At 41.6% G+C, this 21451-nt stretch overlaps 3 protein-coding genes across 5 annotated transcripts; 2 read left to right on the forward strand and 1 right to left on the reverse strand.

The window, feature by feature from the left end:
• Positions 1-170: 170 nt before the first annotated feature.
• On the reverse strand, positions 171-5728 carry alg3 (ALG3 alpha-1,3- mannosyltransferase). The gene is made up of 9 exons (XM_030074296.1): positions 5518-5728; positions 4891-4990; positions 4634-4781; positions 4046-4206; positions 3719-3839; positions 3005-3210; positions 2457-2533; positions 1434-1578; positions 171-1351 (listed from the first exon to the last, which is right to left on the reverse strand). The coding sequence occupies exons 1-9, from the start codon at positions 5699-5701 to the stop codon at positions 1171-1173; spliced, it is 1323 nt and encodes a 440-aa protein (XP_029930156.1). The 5' UTR covers positions 5702-5728; the 3' UTR covers positions 171-1170.
• A 32-nt stretch (positions 5729-5760) lies between these two features.
• Positions 5761-11908, forward strand: mul2 (mitochondrial E3 ubiquitin protein ligase 2). Of its 3 annotated transcripts, none has more exons than XM_030074297.1 (6): positions 5761-5877; positions 6941-7094; positions 7235-7322; positions 7471-7591; positions 10281-10512; positions 10675-11908. In XM_030074297.1, the coding sequence occupies exons 2-6, from the start codon at positions 6978-6980 to the stop codon at positions 11179-11181; spliced, it is 1065 nt and encodes a 354-aa protein (XP_029930157.1). In that variant the 5' UTR covers positions 5761-5877; positions 6941-6977; the 3' UTR covers positions 11182-11908. The 3 variants fall into 3 exon arrangements, with proteins under 3 accessions (XP_029930157.1, XP_029930158.1, XP_029930160.1); XM_030074298.1 differs by lacking the exon at positions 5761-5877 and adding an exon at positions 5905-6042; XM_030074300.1 differs by lacking the exon at positions 5761-5877 and adding an exon at positions 6067-6149.
• A 5458-nt stretch (positions 11909-17366) lies between these two features.
• On the forward strand, positions 17367-20561 carry camk2n2a (calcium/calmodulin-dependent protein kinase II inhibitor 2a). Its single transcript, XM_030075352.1, has 2 exons — positions 17367-17832; positions 18730-20561. The coding sequence occupies exons 1-2, from the start codon at positions 17664-17666 to the stop codon at positions 18798-18800; spliced, it is 240 nt and encodes a 79-aa protein (XP_029931212.1). The 5' UTR covers positions 17367-17663; the 3' UTR covers positions 18801-20561.
• The last annotated feature ends 890 nt before the right edge of the window (positions 20562-21451 follow it).

Genomic DNA, 21451 nt, shown 5'->3' on the forward strand with positions numbered 1-21451 from the left:
TATGCAATCACAGAATGCCTTGGCCATCTGAATAGGCTTTTTACTCAGTGATTTTAATTTGTAGTCAGTGTATAGTGTATTACTTTGCTTAATGTATGTAGTCAGTCGGTACTGAACGAGTGTGAGCTTTGAATAATTTCGATGGGAATAATGAAAGGATGATTCTTTGATAAATTCACAAATGATTCTTTACAGCAATGAATTTATTGTCCCACAAAATAAAAACATAATGTTGAAATTAATCCATTTGTCTTCATGTGTAACAAAAACATGCAGCCCCACTCCCCCCAAAAAAGCACTTCACTAAGGCTAACTGAAAACTCGCTTTAATATAAAAGTTCACACTTTTGTTGTTTCAGTCTACAGTATACTGTCACATTTAATCTACTTTCATAATGATGAGCACTGTGCCAAATTCAAGAAGATGAATGAAATTAGAAAAACAAAACAAATAGCCAAGATTGTCTCCAGCTCATTTCTACATGGTTGTAGCAAGTTACATAACTACTGGACACTATTTTTGGCCTTGTATTATTGAATATCTACAGTGCCCAGTGGTAATGCCACAAGCTTATGTCTGATATGCAATGACATTTAAGCTCTGATTGCGAAGTTCAAGTTCTGTGGTATATTAATGACATTCTTTAGGTACAATATACTGCTCTCTTAAAAACAAAGTACAAAATAACATTTTGCACACCAGGAAATGAGTTAGTTATTAATAAACCTGTCAAACTGTTGAGAATTACCTGACGAGATTAATCATGGGAAGAATGTAGTTTTAGCATAAAAATAAGTAGCTGTATAGCCTGTGTAACAAATTCTTAAGATATCTTTAGTCACAGCAAAACATTCACAATTTCTCCTCAGCACTATACTCTGCTCTTCCAATTACATATCTGAAAAGGGAACCTGAGAATCCATACTTTCTTTCTTTCATATCTTCAATTCTCTGTCACATACCATTTCCTCATTTAGGTGTCTGTGTCTGTGACTGCATCCACATGTTAATATCTCTTCACATTACGTGGTGAGCTGAGATGAGAAGCATCAAAACAGCTCCTTTTTGTTAAGACAGTCTTCCCCAGTGACTTCCCTCTGTGTCACGAAGACAGGGGGATGGAGGCTGTTAGACGGACGGTCAGACCCAAGTACACCTGGGTCTGGAGCTCACTGCCGTTTATCCTTGACGGACGCGCCTCCCTGTGCATCTGCCGGGGCAGAGGCTGGCGTCGGAGCCAGCCATAAACAGAGGAGGATGATGAGGTGACAGACATGCAGGGCGGCTGAGCTGTAATTAGTGGACGGGTAGGTGTTCCATGAAAGCTCGATAAGACCCAGGATTAGGACCCTGCATACAAAAACAAAATATATAGTAGGGTATTTGCTAATCTTTGTTAATCTTTGGGGCACAGTTTCATATTTCCTTTTACCTGAGCAGGTGAGCCAGTTTCTTGACTCCTCCACTCCATAGCAGGTAAGGTAGCGTGTGGAAGTACCAAACATAGAACTGGTAGTGCAATGAGCGGCTGAAGCACATTCCAATGAAGTTAGAGGTAAACAGAACCAGCACTATCTGTGATTTTCTGTTAAGGACTCACTTAAAAGGCAATGCAAACCAGCATCATGTTCATTCATTTGCTAATCAATGTTATACCCCATATATAAGTAACATTATCAAAAAGTGACAGACAACAACTTTTCTGGCAAGTACCTGTAACTGTTCAAATGTATGTAGTATTCTGTTGAGGATATGATTCATTCATCAAGTTATCATGGAAAAGAGTGCAGACTGTGGAAATAATTGTAAGGCACTTGCCAAGTCTAATTCGTTAAATTTTACCACACCACCAAAATGAAATGCAAATAAATTCAGAGTCCGATGAATCAGATGTAGTCTTCAACTGAGCATGAGATAAAAACAATTGACTGTTCACACATGGCAGACAAACTTTTGCGTATTTTGCATCTCTGGCCTATAAAAAGAAAGCTTTGCTGCAGCATTATGGTGCACTAATAGTGTGAGATGAGCCATAATTGCTGGGCTTCAACATAGGCCTTGCCCTGAGTTAGGTGTCCAGTGTCCACACATCCAAATATAGATCCATAAGGAGCCTATGGCTCTTCAAGACTATACATAGTCTCTCTCTATTTGTTCTTTTGTTGAAAATTTAATAATAATTTATATTCTCATGGTTTGTCTCAAGTCATGAGGAAGTTCCAATAGTTTTCCATATGCAACACAGAAATTCTTTGAAATGAGCGCACACATTTGATCTTGTGGCTACGAGAAAAATGGAATTGATAAAAACTGACCTTTGCTATTAAATGAGTGCACAACCACATTAAGATCAGATTTGATTGTATGATAGTTTGATGAATGAGGGCCAGTGTGTCTTGAGAAACAAGAGCATACATACAGCACAGCTGCACACTTAAATAGGATAGAAGGATATGATCAACAGACATTTTCTGAGCAGGAACCTTCCTCTTGCCTGGCTCTTTCAGCAGTTCGAGAATGTTCTCTTCTGGCCTAAGAGAAGAAGTAGCTTTATCATTTTTCAGCAATAAAAGAAAATACAAAGAATATACTACAATATGTCTTTAACAACCACAGAAAATCCTATTTATGAAATATTACTATCCTTGACTTGCAGTGACATCACTGTTCTGTTGATGCCACCATACTGACTCCTGTTTGCCTCCAAAAAATGTACTGCTGAGCAGGAGTCAATATGACTCCATAAACAAATCACAGCCCATTCTACATGTCATAGATAGGCGGTCCCAGTTTATAACCAAAATCTCCACATTCAAGCCGCACCCTTTGTCTACCAGCCTAAATTCTTGAACATGGAAAACCTCCACCGGAGTCCACAGGATCGACTGCTGCTGACCGAGCCAAAGCCTGCGGTGTACTGGAACAAACAACTGGCACAATTTACTGCAGCCATCTCCATCTACAGTGCCAATATGACCTTGGCACAGGTAATGTCTGCCTCACCTCTTCCAACGGCGGAGGGCAAAGAGCAGCAGGGTGAGCAGGTGGGCAGCCAGCAGGAGCAGGTGGAAATAGCGACTCAGGAAGAGCCACTCCGGCAGGAAGCGCCAGTTCACCGTCCATTTGAACATGAACTGACGGCCCAGATCAAAGGCTCGGCTCACGTAACCAACGGGATTCTCCATGAGGAAAGGGAGACCCAGTAACAGCTGTGATAGGACGAGAGAGATGTGGCTCAGAAAAACTGAAAAACACTGACTCTAATAGCCAAAAAATCCATACAGTGTGGAATCTAGGGAAATTAAAACAACACTGGCACATCTTGTATTGAAATGGATGGTCAGCAGTAGGGGTTGACTATTCTGCCACTGACTAAAGCTGAAGAAAGATAATATTTCCTGCTGATATACAATCTTTAAATTTGCAGCTTACCATGCAAAAAATAAACAAGAAAGCTATTACTAGAGAAGATTTCTCTTATTTAATGTTTGAATAAACAAAATGAACACAGAGAATACTGCAAATGCAACTTAAAAAGATGAGAGAAATTCTGTCAAGCAATATTTAAAATCTTATAAAAGGAGCTATAGAATATCTTTCATATCGGAGGAGGCTAGACATGGACATACCAATATCCCATATTAAAAAAAAGGCAGTTATTGGTCAGATATAGTAAACCAATAAATTAGCCTAATCCTAATAATAAGGTATATTTACCTGTATGCCAGCACACAGAGAGAGTTTGGGGATAGTCCTGATGACACCAAATTCAGACAGGAGGAGGAAGAGGAGGCCAGGGGCGAATAGGAGCACATTCATTTTCACAGACACTGCTAAACTGTCAGAAAGAGAGGGAGATAGAGTTTTAATTTCCTCATGTCACAAATGACAAAAACACACAGTATCACTGATACGAAAAAAGACACACTAAAAATGCCTGGAATTCATGGCAGACATCAGCACACACTACTCTTGGTCATTAGAGCAGACTATTAAGTGAGAGGCTGATCCGTTTTAGGCCTGCAGTAAGGTGTCCACACTTGCCTATATAGGCCGCAGCCCAGGGTCCAGCGTCCATCCAGGAAGAGATTGACAGCCCCAAATAGCAGCATCATGGCCACTGGATCGTTGAAGAGACGCAGCACAAAGATGGAGTGGATCCGGTAGGAAGCACAGCACACAAAGAAGAACACATAGGGAGGAACCTGGAAACAAGGAAATGAGTAACCACTGATTCTGTACAGTTGCACAGAGGAGTTGTGCAATGACATATGAGCCTGATTAATCATTATTATTAATTTGAATGTGATTTCAGCTCTCTGGCAAGTTGATCAGCTCCCTCAGTCTCTACTAGAAACAATAAAATGATGTTTGGCTACTGGCTCACTAATCAAAGCTGGCAATTTAACCAAACAGAGCACTACATCACATGGTTAAGTTTGATAGCGTCCAGATAAAGACAAATAAAGTGTCTCATCCAGACAGATTGGCCTCGATTTGGCATCAGTGTCATTGCAAAAACACAGCAAGGAAACAGAAAACAAAACACTGGTGTTTAGTTGGGTATCACAACAATATGCATAAAGTTTGATGATAAAACATTAATTTTGCATCAAGCAACAGTGGGCTTACCTTTTTCGTACGGCAGTATATCCTGAAGACCAGCAGCAGTGTGATGAGGTAGAAGACGGCGAAAATATATTGTCCCAGACGGATGTTCACCCCGTGGCCGGTGATGTAATACAGAGCTGTGAAGATGTAGACAAAGCCAGCAGGGTACCTAGAACAACAAAGTGGTTGTCATATTAGCCTTTAGCCATGAATTTTTACACTTCATCAAACCCCAAGTTGAATAAAATGTGGCAACACTTTGGGCTTTTGAAACTCACACCAGGGGGCCCGTGTCTCCTTTAAGCTGGGTGTAGTCGTAGGTACCGTTGATGACTCCCTCCACCTCATCCATGTAAGCTTTCCAGTCTATTTCTGTGTCTGCAATAGAATATATTCAACAATGATCAGGCATGATGGGGTGACTTTAAGTGCGACCATAGAAGTATAACTGTCAGGACTGCTCACAATTTGTTTTGTTTAACTTGTCATGGATAAGGGAAGCAAAAACATACACATTAGACAGAAGTAAAACTATCAGAATTAACAGAGATGACTGATACTGCTTCACATCATAGTAACACAACATTAACTCAATAGGTAACAACTATGTAAGCTCTTTTACTCGTTTTCCAGACTACTTGGATGAGCTCAAACTACAACAATATTACTAATAATAATAAAATAATTGCACCAACTTTTAAGTACTAGCAATTCTGCAAAGGGGAATTGCCAGTTCATACTTAGGGAGAGCAACAGCGAATGCACGCTGTCATGCAGGGGCAGTAAATCCTCTTTGACAGGGGGCTGCACTAGATGGTCAGCTAATGCTAGCTACTGAGCGCCCAGCTCCGTCCGGAACAAAGGCGGAACACCTTAGCATGCTAACTATCCATGCAGCTACTTACATGCCACTTTTTGGATGACCCATAGGTTGATCCCTATCTCCAGGAGCCACAGAACAGAGACGACCAGCAGTGTGTAGTCCGCCCTGAACAAAACCAAATGCTTGTCCTGCCATAGTACGTGCAATTTGCCCCTCAGTCGGGACAGGGGACCAAAAGACTTTTTCTTCACACCTCCTCCTGCCATGTCGGCGTAGCGACGTGGAGAGGCCGCAGCTCGCTTGTCAACGTCGGCTGTACCCCGACACGTGACGCAGAAACCCAGTCGCCCTGACGCTCTCCGGCTTCATCACCCGCATCACATGACCAAAACATTGACCCCATTCTTCCGGGGACGACTTGAGAGAAGTTTTTCTCTGTCAGGTAAACGTTTCAGATCTGTAACTGAACATGTGGTAGAATTTCGACAAGCATTTGCACACACGACTTGTAGTCGCTCGCGTTGCAGAGTTGAAAACCGTTGGCATGGCAGCTGCGCCGGTTGGCCTAGCAACATTACCGAGCAGCTAACCAGCTAACCTAGCAACGGCAATTTTTTACTAAACATAAGCTGGAGAATCTGTGTCGCTGGTTTAGCCAACACAGTGACTCTCAACATGCAGCCCAGCTTAAGTTTATCACAGAAAGTATAACAGGTCTCTACTTTAAATTGTCAAAGAAAACGTTCATGCTGTTGTGTTTTTCAAGCTTGCAGTTTTGCTAACGTAGGTCACGGCGACGTAAGATTAACGTAGCGTTATCTGTCGTATCGATTTAACAAACACCTGGGAGGTTTTCCACAAATCAGGATTAGCAACCTGGCAACATACGTTAAAGTAAACAAGATCACTTTCTTCAAGTCTTCGAATTTTCTGCAAGTCTATCCTCTGAAAGTTTGGTTCATGTTTACAATCAACTACCTGGGTGACTGGGTCATAGTCCTAACCCTGACCTTTAAAGAATCGCCTTACAGCATGAAATCACTCTCGCCAGTTATGGTTAACTCTCTAATCCTGGTTTTATCTTTTAGTGATGTGACACTGCTGAGTGTTGTTTAAATGGCAGCTTTGTTTGCATTTATGACTGATGTCTCCTTAATTTGACTCAATTATAGAAACTGAATTAAGTCTATAGGTAAAATTATATGACTGGACAATTTGTTATTTATTTTACTGTGCTGCTGTTTTGTATGTTTTAATTGTGTTCACATTGGAGTCACTATATCCTCGTGGTACAAATGTTAGAGTTGAAAGGTTTGGTTGAATGGTGAAAAATATCAGATCAATCAATCCTCAGTGCCATGTACATATTTAAAGCATTTCACAGAAGTGTCAGACTGGATCTTGCAGCTGTGAGATTAAATGGCAGCTTTTTTCTACTGACACACGATCCAGTCTTATAAGTTGAGCGTCCTTCACATAATATGTTTGGCTTCCCAACTGTGTAGGTCAGCTCTCGAGGAGGTGACAGGAGATCCAGGGGGAATGGATGAATTTCCTGTGAGGACTGTGGAGGCACTATGTCTTGGGACCAGCCTGGCACTCTCTGGCATCTTCTACTATGTCTACCGAAAGAAACGGAAGACAGTGGACAAACTCAATGTTCGTTGAGTTTCACTTATAATTGCCAAGAACATAAGTTGTAACAAAATTGTTTACAAATTTGTTTCTAAAAAAATGTAGAACCTGTCAGCTATGCTACATATGTACATGGAGTGTTTCTTGTGTTCTTGTGTTGTCAGGATGCTCCACACCTGACCTTAGATGGAAAACTCACAGACATTTTGAATGTTACTCCAGGGAAGTGTCTGCAGTATGTTGTCATCGAAGGTAACAATTTTTTTTTGCTGTTAATGATGCTGACAGGAGTTGATTCACGCTTCCTCCTTGATAAACAAGTTTACTAGTCTGTTTATGTTGTCTCTCTGATATATATATATGTGTGTGTGTGTGTGTGTGTGTGTGTGTGTGTGTATAGGGGCAGTACAACCAGTAGGAGAGCCCCTAAGGAGTCAGTTTCAAGATGGAAGCGTTGGAGTGGTGCAGAAACTCATGCTGAGAGAACACAAGTTGGTATGGAATGGCCTCGCTCGCACTTGGTAAGAACCACCACACCAATAATAGCAATACAACATGACACTTCCAAAAGGCTCAACAGTAAATTTTAGCATCACACAGGCGCCAAGCTCTTTTACATTTAAGCTTACACTCAGCCAAGAGTATCTCACCCAAAGTTTCTAGCCTCACCCTCAGCCTCAACAAAGATAGAATAATGGGACAGCTGACACCAAAAATGACAGACTAAAAGGATTACTGAGCAGTGGTAGAAATATTTCCAGAGTTAAATGTTTGTCTCCCACTAAGGCTGTCAATGCAGCAAATATATTTAGTAATAGTTCTTGAAGTTACTCTGGATAAAAACATCCACCAGTTGTCATTCGATATGTTACCCCTCCAACTTGAAAGTGCCCGCTCAGCAGGTCAAGGATGGCATTGTATTAATAAACAATGAAAGTAAAGGCGGTTATATCAAACTGAAGACAGTGTATATTACTTCTTCTATTATAACTAAGCCATCTGAGGATTAAAATATCTTAAGCTCTCATTTTCATCATGAAAACAGTGTCCATACTTTGCCCCTAACCGGTCTGATTACCCTTCCCTTTTGTTGCTTTTTGCTTTTTTAGCCTCAATTATAAACAATAAAGTTCAAATAGAGTTTGAAGGTTTGGCTTCAGGAAGGGGTCAAAACAAATTTGATTTGAGTCCCTCAAACTTAGCTAAGTAGCATAGATTTGTCTGCATGCCATCCTGTAATTTACTTTCTTTCGTCTTAGAAGATAATTCAAGTTATTTTCAGCCATGGCCTGTTTTCATAGTTTTTCCCATAATGACCATTGATTGTGTTCAGATGTTTTTTACCAAAACACAACAAAAGAGCCAAAAAATCATTTGAAAGGTTTTTAAACACAGACACAGTCTTCATCAGGGTCATCAGGGTCTGATGAAGACTAAGAGCTGATGCACATTGGTCTGCTCAGTTGCCCATGCTTGAAGAATAAATCTGCTGTATTGTTTCACTTGAAGACAGACTACCTTAGTTTTTTCCATGGTTGTCCAGGATACTTAAAGTTCTCCTCCAGTCATTTATTAAGATCCTATAACAATCCCTGTTTATCAGTATTATATATTTAGGAGTTTTTACCATAAAAACATCCCTTAGTGCCTTAAAACAACTTAAATGTAATGCCAAACCTTGCCCTCATTAAAAATGCACAGATCTATGAATGCATTGTCGTCCACCTCCCTGCCTGCTTGGACAAAGCTCATGACCAGAGCTCTGTTCACACAATACCGAAGTCACATCCCATCCCAGTTTATAATCTAACCATGAAAAAAAATTCTTTAGTCAATCCCTTAGTTACACTAATATTGCTCATGTGAAGCAGCCATTTTGTGTTGGTCTTTCAATTATACTGGAATGACGTGATTGGCTGTCAGATTTGTGTACCAAATCTAGATGGTGCGGAGTACATTTGAATCTCAGATTTTAGGGGTGTGCGCAGACACCTCTCCCTTCAGTAGAGGATTGTGAAAGCACCTCTCTAGTCACAAACTTTGCATAGATACACGTCAGTATAGTCAAGGCCAGACACTTTAGGGTACATAAACATAAGAAAACACTGAGTGGAGGGGGTCTGTAAGGACAAATGTCAAGCAAGACTTCCTTTCACCTGCCTAGCTAAACCTGCCCGGTAGACAGTTTGTTTGTCTGTCTGTGTCAAGACAACTGAAAAACTGGATGGAAAACTGGATGGATTGGATGAAACTTCACTGAGGGACTGCTAATGAGAGGATTAGCTCATTAAAGAGTATCTTAGGTCATAGGTCAAAATTCACATTTTGGCTATATCTCTGTAACTAAACATCGTAGAAAGATGCAGCAAGGTATGTTATGCTGATGTCAGGGATTGTGCAGTGTGATGCAGGCTGCTGTCTCTGATTGCTCTAGTTTATTTATTACTTGAACCTTGTGTGTATTAAGGTATTAGATGTTAAGATCATACCTCTTTTGGTTTCCCTAGCTGCTTTAGTTTGTACTTTCATAGTAAGAATTCTTCTCTGAATTGTTCTCCTTCTGTAAAGACACATTAATGCATGGTGCTCTCACTCCTGAGAAATGAAAATCACATTTTTTGCTCACCTTGAGGCACTGAAACCTGTCTCTTCAGCTTTTATGTCATGCCATAAGGTGAATTGGCCTAGAAAAAGCATTGCAGATTTTGCATCTTGACAGGATACTGTATGTCTCAGTTTCTCAGTGCCACTCTGTCTGAGCATAGTGTATGTCTGGGATCTTTACCTATTCGCTGGCTGAAGGGTTTCTCCAGTAATAAACTTAATTCTAGTTACTTTATTTCCATTTACATGTTGCCATTTAAGCTTTGGTTGCTACTTAGCTCGGGAAATTGTTTTGGCATTTCTACATTCTCTTAGCAATGTATTGACAGATCTGTTTGATTCTGTTCAAAAGCATATTGCTTTATATTTTTATATTCTTATTTTGCACTACATCAGAAATACTTTATTTTAGAAACTGTCAGGAACATCTTTCTCTGTGAGGAAAATTTCAGTGATTTTTACCTGTTTAATCGACCAGACCTCATTGAGCAACTGATACTATTGCTCTCCTATTTTATCACGGACATAAAATATTTGATTTTTCTTTTTTGTAACAATATAGAAGCTAAGCAACCCCTCTATAATCCCACTGCAAACCTGTTGCAGGACAGACAGTGAGCGAGTCCTGCACCAGAGAGTGAATGCAGTGCCCTTCAACCTGGTGGGATCAGATGAAGCGACAGTCAGGGTCCTGTGCCCTCTGGAGGCCTCAGGGTTGGACATGGAGATCATTCATGAGAAATTCCACCAGGCCACTTACGGCTTCACTGACATCATCGGACAGTACCTCAGTGGGGAGAAACCTAAAGGGCAGCTGGAGACGGAGGAAATGCTCAAGGTCAGTTGTTAGATTAACCTTTCAGATTGAGATTATGATTTGTTTATATCACAGTCAGTTGAAATGACATAACAGTGCTTTAGAGATTTTTCTTCATGTTTTTTTTTTCTGTTTTTGTTTTGTTTTTTTGGCTAACCACCAACCACCTCCATCTTTTTCCAGGTGGGTGCAACTCTTACAGGTGTAGGTGAATTGATTTTGGACACAGACCGTGCACTCAAGCTGCGCCCCCCTACTGACGGTTCAGAGTATTTCTTGAGCACAGCAGACTTTGAGACCCTGCGGGTGGAGCAGGAGAACCAGGCGGTTGTGTGGCAGGTGTTGGCCTCTGTCTTCGCTCTGGCAGGGGCCGCAGTCCTCCTTTGGGTGGGTAGACGCTACTACCGCAAGCTCAGGGTGCGCTGGGAGCAGGACCGGCTGAGGAGGGAGTTTGAGAGACTGGAGGCTGGAGCACAAAGGGTGGGCGTTGTGTCGGCAGGCTCCGAGGCCTCTCAAGATATACCCATCGAGAATGCGTGTGTAATATGCCTGAGCCAGCCACGTGGCTGCGTTCTGTTGGACTGCGGGCATGTGTGCTGCTGCTTCAGCTGCTACGAGGCTCTTCCACAACGCACGTGTCCCATATGTAGGCAGAATATCAGGAGAGTGGTACCTCTCTACCAGGCCTGAGGCATCTTTTACGAAGGCTTTGTTACTGTCGTGACCATCTTACCTCACAGGACCTTAACCACTGCAAAAACTATCCTTTCTACCAGCTTTACAGGTGTGAAGCTCATGTGTGAAGCAGAGGGTAATTCTCTTTGGTGATCTACTTTAGTTATAACAACGGTTTCCAATACTCTTTAAAGTATAGGTCTAAATAAAATGTGAAATACAAAGATAGAGTATCACTTTTTGATCCCTACATAAGTACAGTACGTTTTGATGCTGTTGTTTTATCTCAATTGTAAATGTGTCTAATTACTGGCAAAAAAAAGTACTTGGAAAGTGTGTAAATATATACAATAGAGATAGATGTTTATTTTCCTACATGTTTGTTCTGTGCCTTAATTTTGTTAATTTAAATAACTGCTGCTGTCATGGAGTGATTGCATATAATGGGGCTCCTTGATGCGGGTGATAAGGAGCTAAGCTTTAATTCCAGTTAGCTTCTGCACCAGTTATTCATGAATCAAGCAAGAAAATCACAGCACCAAGAAAGTGTTTGAATCATTAAAAATAAGTGAAAGATCTTGGTTCTGTGATGCTTGTGGGGGGTACAAGTACTGCTACATGAAGTAGTTCAGTATTAACATTTACTGAATACGCTACCCAGTAATCAAGGACAGGTGATAATGTGCAAACTGTTTGTTTGTTGGAACAGTCAGGTCAATAAAGCATCACTTTTTAAACCCTGTTTGCAGTGTGCTTCACTTCGTACTTCACCTTATACCTCAATTTACCATGAATGTATAAATACACCTACTACAGCCTCACTTGACATAAAGTTCTTAGTAAAATCAAATGACAGTAAAAAAGGATGAAGAACTGTTGCACGTTAGCATCAGTGTATGCTCATTTGTATATGCCTTCAACTTAATTCTGAGTCATAACTTGGTGCTCTGCCTGCCTGTGCCTCTGAACAAACCAGAGACATCTGAGCAACAGCTGTTTCTTCAAATGGCTGCTGCCCTTGTCAAACAGTGGGAAGGCAGTTCCTGGCTGAATACACTGATGAGTTTCACAGGACTCACTCACGATGAGATGAATTGATGTTTTTCCAGGGGCACAAATGCTTGTTGACAGCTCCTGGTCTCTGAGCAGACTTGTGTATAGTGAGTCAGCAAGCTTACTATTTCTGTCATCTCTAACAAGCGGTGAGAAGATGGGGAGAGCAGATAGATGAAAAGCCACCTCCAGATTCTTTTCAGTTTTGATATAGAAGAGGAGAAACTAACAAGCATGCGTGGGGTTTTTTTGCGGGCTGGGGGTGGGTGAAATGGGTGAAATGAGAAGTGAGGTGCCAGGCCTTAGTTGGGGTGAAGCGGGTGAGAGAAGAACAGGTGGGGAGGGACAAGGGATGCCATAAATCTTCCTCAGTGGTCATCAGGGTTCACTCTGACAAATTCTTCTTGAACTCTCTCAGCAAAACGACAGCTGGGGCTCTCGTGGAACAGACTATTACTGTACCACACATAGACTTCTCGGGGCATGGAAAAACACCGGCATTCAGTTTTGCCGTTCGCTGCTCATTCCAGTATAATTGAGTAATCTGGAGGATGAGAAGACATTATGGGGTTATTCTCATATGGGCTACTGGTAAGATGTGAAACTCTGAAAATGACATTGAGAATCTCTAGATTGCAATGTATGCATTGTTCATCCCACAATTATTACAAAGCAGAGTTAAAACCACTAAAAGCTGAATTTTTTTTCCTACTGTCTGTTGGATACTGTTCATTGGCACACATTTTCAAATTCAAAACCTGAATGAGAATTTCTTTGCAGAATATCTTCTTATGAAATTGATTAATACTTCTACCACTAGGTGTCCATCGTTCTTTACTTCAGTTTTTGGAAGTACATAGTGTCTAACAGGAAGGGGAGACACCAACTCCAGTGGACTGTCTCCAACAGGTCACATGCAATTAACACACTCTGTGACACTGTAGTTAATCCATTCTGATAGCTGACAAACAATTCGGATGATATGATTATTCTTTAATTGGCTATGCTTCATGAATAAGGACCGTGATGTGTCACGTCCAGAGAAAGAACACTGGAATACTTCAAGGGCTTGTAGAGGAAATTAAAGCATAATGAGGTTGCAGCTAGTGGTAATAGGTTAGGTGAAACCTCATTTAGAAGGGGTACCATTTTAAAATACAGGGATTTAAGTATCATTAGCACAAGGTTATTATGAATTTCCTCAGTTATTAAAAATTTGAATTTACAGTGGCCATTACTGCTGTCATTCCACAACAATAACATTTGTGCTATTTATGTGTACATCACTTTTATTTTGGGTGATGTGAACATATGGGGCCATCGTTTAATGTTGGTTTTGCTGCATGTTTTTTTTTTTTTTTTTTTTTTTTTTTTTGTCATTTGTTATGGATTGCATTAATATAGAAAAGCCAATGGGAATGTTTTACTTGTGTTTCTTGTGCACATTGGATTACAGTATGCCTTGCATTCAGCGAGGCTGTCACAGCAGACAGAGCCAGTGCTGTATGTAATAACACACAAATTCTGAAATACAAATGGCACAGGTCCAATTCTGAAGCAAATGTGACATAGGTTTTGCTAAATCTCCAAAATCCTGACATGTCCTTGTATGCTTGTGTTCCTGATTGGGAGGGGCGTGCATTTTTAGCTCTGGCAGCCATGCTTCAGCACACATTCAGAGAGACAGCAGGAGGAAAGGTAGCGGTATCTCTAGAGAGAGAGCCACCACAGCCTGCTTGTCCCTGATGCCAATTACCACTGTCACCCATCTGCCTTGGGCATGCAGTGAAATGTGTGATCCGTGACCTACTTTCTAACAGTAGTGTGACTGCAGACCTTTTCCTCTCATCAACAAACCAAGCACACCTCTGCAAAGACAAGAACAGGGGTGGTGCAGGTGGTATCATAGGGACGCTGACCGTCACTACTCATGATGGCCACATATAAGGATTTTCCTTTCTGTAGGACTGCATTTATGTAGAGCCCCATCCTCCACTAAATCCTACCCTGAGTCTTGAAAGCAATCATATTTCTAATGGAAGTTGGGCAGCGATCAGTTTGTTATTTAGTCTACATCTGCTCCCATCAGAAAGTGATGAGTGAAATCAGATCCACAGAGATGTTTCTCACACCTGCCCTGTCTTCAGAATGAAGAGTAAAGAAATAAATGTAGAACACTCTTGTAAGAGTATGAATTGAGAGACACACTTTGGTTTGAAACTCCATTTTGACTTCATGAATATAAAACTAAATAACAGAAAACATACAGCTTTGAGCACATCTTTATTCTCCCCACTGAATAGCAGAGGAACAAGGGGAGTCAGGTGAGAGATGGAGCAGGCAGCTGGCCTTTGTGTAGCTGCAGAGAGACAGAGTATGCCGCAGCCTACAGCTGTGAGCATTTCTATCTCAGCTGTGTGCTCACTGATCCAAGGGCAGGAGCACTGCCAACGTTCCCACAGCCCATTGGAGGATGTTTATGCAGGGAAACAAACAGCATTAATCTTCATGACGAGGAGAGAGAGATACACACAGTACTTTCATTTAGTCCATGACTGCAGATGGTGTGTGTCTTTCCTCTAATTACAAACAAATGATTTTTAAGTATCTGGATTATATTTCTGCCTTCCTGTTCTACACGCACACATGTGCGTGCGCACACACACACACACACACACTATGTTCTTTGAGGAACACTGGCTGAGGAAAAACACCAATAACAAGCCTGGAGCTAAGAGCCTAAATCAATTCCTTGAGTATCAGCTCTTAGTATCCGTGTGCCTGTATGTGTGTGTGTGTGTGTGTGTGTGTGTGTGTGTGTGTGTGTGTCTGTGTGTGTGTCTACGTGTGTGTATACGTGTGTGTGTGTAAGCTCAGCAGTGGTTGATCTGCTGTAGGGGAGAGATGGGGAGGGGTGACTCAGCACTGTGATTCATTTGTAATTGGAGGCAGTGCTTCAAGAGCACACACAAAGCTTGCACACACACACACACACACACACACACACACACACACACACACACAGTGTTCCTTGAGGATGGGTGCCCTTGTCAGAGAGGATGGGACTGATTGACTGAGCTTGGTCATTAAGAACATGCTGCCTGCTAAAGAGAGAGAGAGAGAGAGAGAGAGAGAGAGAGAGAGGGGGCAAGGGAGGCAGACAGAGGGAGGGAGACCACAGGGTGTAGAGTGAGAGGGGGCAAAGAGGGATCAGTAGAAATAAAGTGGGAGGCACACAGAATGAAGAGTCATTGCACTTGAGCATGGATCCATTATAATGTACGACTGATGAGGGTATATGGCATCACAGCCTTCATCTAGTATATTGTCCTATGACCCCCACAAGCTTGTTGGAGTACAAGAAAGTACAAGAAAGAAAGAGAAGTGGTAATGCATGCATGCCTCTGCCCTAAATAGTTGAGTTGGCTGGCAACAACTGTAGGCCTACTACTTTCCCTGCCTGTAGCCTATAGGAGCATGAAGCAACACCTGTTGCCATGCGGGGCAACAGTTCAGATCAGGAATGCTTATCATACCAAAATATCAGCTACAGACATAGATCTTAAAACGAATTCCAAGTAATGTTGCCACCTCGAGTGGTACTGACAAGTGAAACTGTGAGCTCTGGCCCACGGACTCTATGAAGTGAAATATAAGGGCCCACTCCAGTTATTTCAATCCACTCTTTAAACTATGGGTTGGAGATTATTTATTTTATATAAAGAAGTAACCTTTTTGGTAAAAATATAATAATTTGACCTGCCTTCAAAGCGCTTGGATGTTCTCTTTCTTATATCTGGAAAAAGTCTTTTGGGTTGTTTTCCGCGTCTAAATGTTGGTTGCATGTTTTCTTAAATAACCTCCGGAAAATGGTCGTTAACATTGATGCTCCCGGGAGGCAGTAACATGTTTTAAGGGGGGGTGTTATATGGGCCACATTTCTGTGTGAAGCCACAACTTGCAGCCAGCCAACAGACAGGGGCTGGCTGTGGCTCTACGGGAACCCCCCCGTCTTATCTCCGGAGGAGAAATCCAACACTGCTGATTCCACGACCGTCAGCTGTTCACTTTCCCCAGCTATGCCGACTGCTGGCCAACAGCGAGCCCCAGCAAAGGGACACTGGATCTTACACAACGACAAGGTTGTAACATGTTTGTTGTGGCCAAACGCTAGTCAGCTGGGTTAGGGTTTGTGTTAGTATGCAGTAGGAGAAAAAGATTGAATCTTTGCAGGCTGAGGATAGGTGCATGAATTATACGGGTGCTGTCCGTGGTGCTGAAATTGAGTTTACTTCTTCCCTGGCCTTTGTGTAGAGCTGGAGCCCTGCCAGGAACACATTATGTACCGTGAAGGTGTAACTCTCTCTCTCTCTCTCTCTCTCTCTCTCTCTCTCTCTCTCTCTCTCTCTCTCTCTCTCTCTCTCTCTCTCTCTCTCTCTCTCTCTCTCTCTGTGGTTTGCAGAAATGTGCTTATATTTTGTTTTTCACATCTACTTCTGTAACACAGACACCGTGTCTTTGGGCTGTCTTACCATGAACTACTGAACAGAACAACCTCGGTTAGGCTACAAAATGCGAGGAAATACACAGACTGCCGCCGAGTAATTTTGGTAATTTTGTGGCACTTCAGCTCTTCAACCTATCTGAAACACAGAAGAGCAGGTGAACTCCAGCACGAAAAATAGCTATCTAGTCGAAGATGAAATTATTTAATCAAGTCTATATGACAGGCCTGTGAATTTTATCGGCAATCATAAAGCCGAAACAAACAAATAAGAGATAAATAAGTAAATGAATACCACATAATAAGTTCCTATATTATATATTAATGTTGCCCTAAACGTAAATCCTACCTCTAGCCTCAAAGCTGCTACCAAGTCGGTTTTAAAGCGAAACATTCTCATCCACCTCAGCAATAACATCTCTCGCCTGTTGATGTCACCCGTACTCCTCCAGCACTCGGAGCCCCCCCTCCCCCCCAACCACACACACACACACACACACACACACACACACACACACACACACACACACACACACACACACATGCTCTCTCTCTCGCGCGCGCTTCAAACCCGGATGGATGACTTCACCGTTCCGCCTGGGTTTCCTTTATGATCCTGGGATCTCCCACTTCCCTCACCAGACATCAGCCAGCAACACAGGCGAACACAACTCTCTCTCCCAGCTCACTACAGCTGCACCACAACCTGAGACCACAGAGCGACACACACCATCACCACCACCACCCGGACCTCCGAGGCTGGCCGCGCATCCACATCTAGTCCTAACTCTGACTGATACTCCAAACGGATCCCGGCAGGAGAAACCTGACCACTGCAACGACCACAAAAGGGATCTTAGGCTATATTGATTATATAGCCACCGCCGACGACTTTTATCTGTTTTTCCAGTCGCTGGTAATCCTTCTCCACCGTGCCACAATGTCCGAGGTGTTGCCATACAACGAGGGGAAAATGAGCGGCTATGGGGCGGACAGCGAGGTCAGTCAGATGTCCTTTAGCTGCGGACTGCAGGACACAAACGCCTTTTTCGCTGCGTCGCAGGCGAAAAGACCCCCAAAGCTTGGACAGATCGGCAGAGCCAAACGAGGTAAAGGATGGTTAAATGGAAAGGACTGGCATTGTAACTTAAACATGGCCACACTTAATCAATGTATGACAGAAAATTCCTATGGGCAAACATTAACTGTCATAGAAATAAACCCGACCACTTTTGACTGTCACTACAAATTGTATTGGCTTCCCAAAGAAAAATCACTAAAATATGGGCATAGTGTTTATGTGGTGCTCTGTAGTGAGTTTATGGTGACCATCTTGCACTCGTGGTATCTTTTTTCAATGTCAAATGGTATCACTAGAATGTTCCTACAGGGACTTATATTTTGTTATGATATTTGTATTGTATGCCCTCAAAATTTATTATAGGATTACTGGGCTATAGGTAATTGCAATTGTTTGTTGAGCTCCAAAGACATTTTTTTCCTCACTTGCGCATCGACGACAGTAACATTGTTTGCAATCATGCAGAGAAATTATGTTTGTGAAAGGATATCCCCATACAATACCATAAAGCAATAGTGTTCTGCCTGATACACGCAGCCTGGCTCGGCGCCATTATCGAGAATGCGTTGTTTTCATCAAGTGCGTCTACGCCGAGGTTAGGGATTTGCAATGGTGGATCGTATTTGCCCAGTTACTTGCACTGCACTAGAATCACAATTTGTCCCACATTTTTGCACGTTGTTATTTGGTGTGTTGTATTCCCCTAACGGGGTACGATAATGTAACCTATAAATAATTCCCAGCAGGAATATTATAGTGATACCATTACAGATAAAATAAGTGGCATCATAAAGAATTTTAAACTCACTATATCTCGCCACAGTGTCACCACAATGAGTTAAACCAATAATATAGTGAGCTCTTTGAAAACGTTTGTAACTCGATTGGTGTGAGTAAAACATCATCTGCCCTTTTGTCTCCACAGTGGTGATCGAGGACGACCGAATAGACGAGGTCCTGAAGGGGATGACAGACAAGTCCTCACCTGGCGTTTAAACATGAACGATGCCTTGCAGACTTTTTTAATTTTGATCACCGATTTGAAGCACTTGTCGGCTGTGCATGTTCGAGGATTGCAGGAGAAACGATGGCACGAAGCGAAGACAAGTATGGAATGAGAAAGGGAATGAAGGGGAAAGAAAGGGAAGATGGAGAAGGCAAAAAGGAAGAGAAAAGAGAGAGAGAAAGAGAGAGAGAAAGAGAGAGAGAGAGACTCTGGAAAAGACCGAGATTTATCATGGGATTGCTGGCAATTCTCCAAACGAATCCCGATTTTAACTACTGCTGCGCAGCAAGATGTTGAGATGGCGGACACTGCTCTGTGTCTCAACCTCTGCTGAATTTATGATGGATTAACTTGTCATTACTTCACGACCATCTCTTTCTTTCCAAAAGCGCTGTAAGCAACAAAATACTGCAACTGGAGGCTGAACCTAAATTCAAGCCTTATTTCAATAAGTTGTACAGTAGGTAGGCTAAGCTTTCAGACCTTTCCTCCCCTTTAGGCTTTGCTTTGTTGATTCAATCAGCGACGGTGCATTCAAGGGAGCTGTCCTTTCAGCACTGGTCCAATGCATTCCTGTTGCTGCTAACGCTTTTTAAAAACAGACCAACCAAACTCTCAAGTCTACTAACTAGAGGAGACCCATTGTATGTAAAAACATATATCCGAGGATGGTGCAATGTTAATATTTTCTTTGCTATAGCCCAATTTGTTTTGGCCCTACTCCTGAAAAAAACCTTATAGTCCACAGATTAAAATGAACAATGGGCTACAGTTTTATTCTTGCATTACCCATTAGTGGTTAAAGGTGCAGACTGGCGCCTTCATGTAGCTAATCTACACCTGCACATATCTTTTGTTTTTCCTTTTTTATTTATTTATTTTTTTAATTTGACATTTTCAATACTGAAATATCGACAGAGGCCAGCAGAGACGAAGAAATTATAGTAAATGTTTAAAATACTAGTCATGAAATTGATGGGAAAAGAAAAGATGTTTTCTATTATTTGATTATTTTAATTTTGCTATTATTCGTGTTTTCGTCTTCTATAAATTAAAAGTCGACTTTTTTCTCCATCTATTTGCATGATCTTTCGCTCCGGTGCCAACACAGGTGCCACCACTCTTACCCTGGCACGCTTCTTTTTAACAAAATTCATATTTGTATTTTTATATCTAAATATTTGTTATTTAAATGATATGCTAGTCTATCGTCTTACAGTTCATCAACAAAAATATTTATACTTCAGAGAGGATATACAGATCGAGACTAGGCTACATAACGGAGAATCTAAGAGATTTTGGTTGACTGGTCTCATTCTATATCAAAGGTTGGACGTTTTTTAAAGACTAACTGAATGTGTCTGGGGTTTTTGCACACATCAATGTTAAACTATTATTAAGAAATCGTATACTGTGACTTGAGCTTCGTTGATGAATTTGTTAGAAAATGGCAGTTTTAGAGTATATTGCACTGTTTACGAGTATCCTCAAATAACACCTTGTTATTTGACCGATTTTGGACATTACAGTTATGTTTTTTATTTTGTTTATTTTGTACCATTCTTTTAAAGAAACTGGATATGGTTTGTTGTGCATGAAACCTTAATATTTTCAATAATGAAACATCGTTTTATGAAGCAAAAAAGCAACAAAAATGTCATGACATTCTAAGAATGAGTCATTGTATATTATGATGCCATTTTCACTGTATTTGGTGAACTAATAAATGGTGAAAGAAGATTATATGGTGATTCTTTGCTATGGCTTTTGTTCCATGACACAACACTAATAACTATTGTATCCACTGTAAGCTAATAAGGCCAACATCAGAGTAGCCCAGGCTTGCTGTCAATCAAAGTAAGTAGACAAAAACATGGAGCACATCACCTCATCATCTCAAAGGTCTGAGCCATTAAGTATAATAAAATAAATAACATCAACTGAGCAAAGAGTAGGTCGAGTTGAAGCATTGTAAAGCAAAGGGAATGTAATTCTAACATTTTGCAGCACAGGGAATCACAGAGGAACTGGACTAGGCCTCCACAGCCACTATATCCATGAGTGTAAATACTGATCCTTAATTACAGAGTGAGAAAGGAACAGTGGTCCATCTGTAAAGCTGTTTAACAGCTCTGTGCCAGCCTAGACTAGTGAATCCATTAAACCAGAGACCCCTGGGGATCCATGTCTGGCCACAGGATCATCTATCAAAGTCTGGCCTCATTGTTCCCCTAGCTATCGCAAAAAAATCTACAGCAGCCGCTTGAACAGTCAGTGCTGGTGCACCAACCATGCTGTGCTATCTCAACGTGGTTGGTGGTCATTAACATCGAAATCAAGGAAGCTGTGGTTTGTTACATCAACAAATTTCTGTGGCTGTGGCAGAAAACTGTGGCTATTGATATCACCCTCCCTCTACTTGTGGTACTCATGCAACATGGCATTGAAAAGCGAAAATAAAAGCCTGATATTGACTTTCCTCGAAATCTCACTGTAGTGAGTTGGCAGCCATTGTAGAGGCTATTTTGCTTGGGGTTTAACTGGAACAGTAGCAGCAGAATTCAGGCTTGAGAAAATGTCTTACAGTGAAAACATATAACAAGACAAATGCCCTAACAGCAACATGTGAACACACAATCCC

Source organism: Myripristis murdjan, chromosome 17 (genome assembly GCF_902150065.1).
Source record: "Myripristis murdjan chromosome 17, fMyrMur1.1, whole genome shotgun sequence".
Lineage (NCBI taxonomy): Eukaryota > Metazoa > Chordata > Actinopteri > Holocentriformes > Holocentridae > Myripristis > Myripristis murdjan.

Coding starts and splice junctions, on each gene's coding strand:
- alg3 (XM_030074296.1), bottom strand. CDS start 5,701: ATGGCAGGAGGAGGTGTGAAGAAAAAGTCTTTTGGTCCCCTGTCCCGA. Junction 3,840..4,045: donor CTGGGCTGCGGCCTATATAG/GCAAGTGTGGAC, acceptor TCTTTCTGACAG/TTTAGCAGTGTCTGTGAAAA. Junction 1,579..2,456: donor TCAGAAAATGTCTGTTGATC/ATATCCTTCTAT, acceptor ACAGAAAATCAC/AGATAGTGCTGGTTCTGTTT.
- mul2 (XM_030074297.1), top strand. CDS start 6,978: ATGGATGAATTTCCTGTGAGGACTGTGGAGGCACTATGTCTTGGGACC. Junction 7,095..7,234: donor AGACAGTGGACAAACTCAAT/GTTCGTTGAGTT, acceptor TTGTGTTGTCAG/GATGCTCCACACCTGACCTT. Junction 7,592..10,280: donor AATGGCCTCGCTCGCACTTG/GTAAGAACCACC, acceptor AACCTGTTGCAG/GACAGACAGTGAGCGAGTCC.
- camk2n2a (XM_030075352.1), top strand. CDS start 17,664: ATGTCCGAGGTGTTGCCATACAACGAGGGGAAAATGAGCGGCTATGGG. Junction 17,833..18,729: donor GATCGGCAGAGCCAAACGAG/GTAAAGGATGGT, acceptor TTGTCTCCACAG/TGGTGATCGAGGACGACCGA.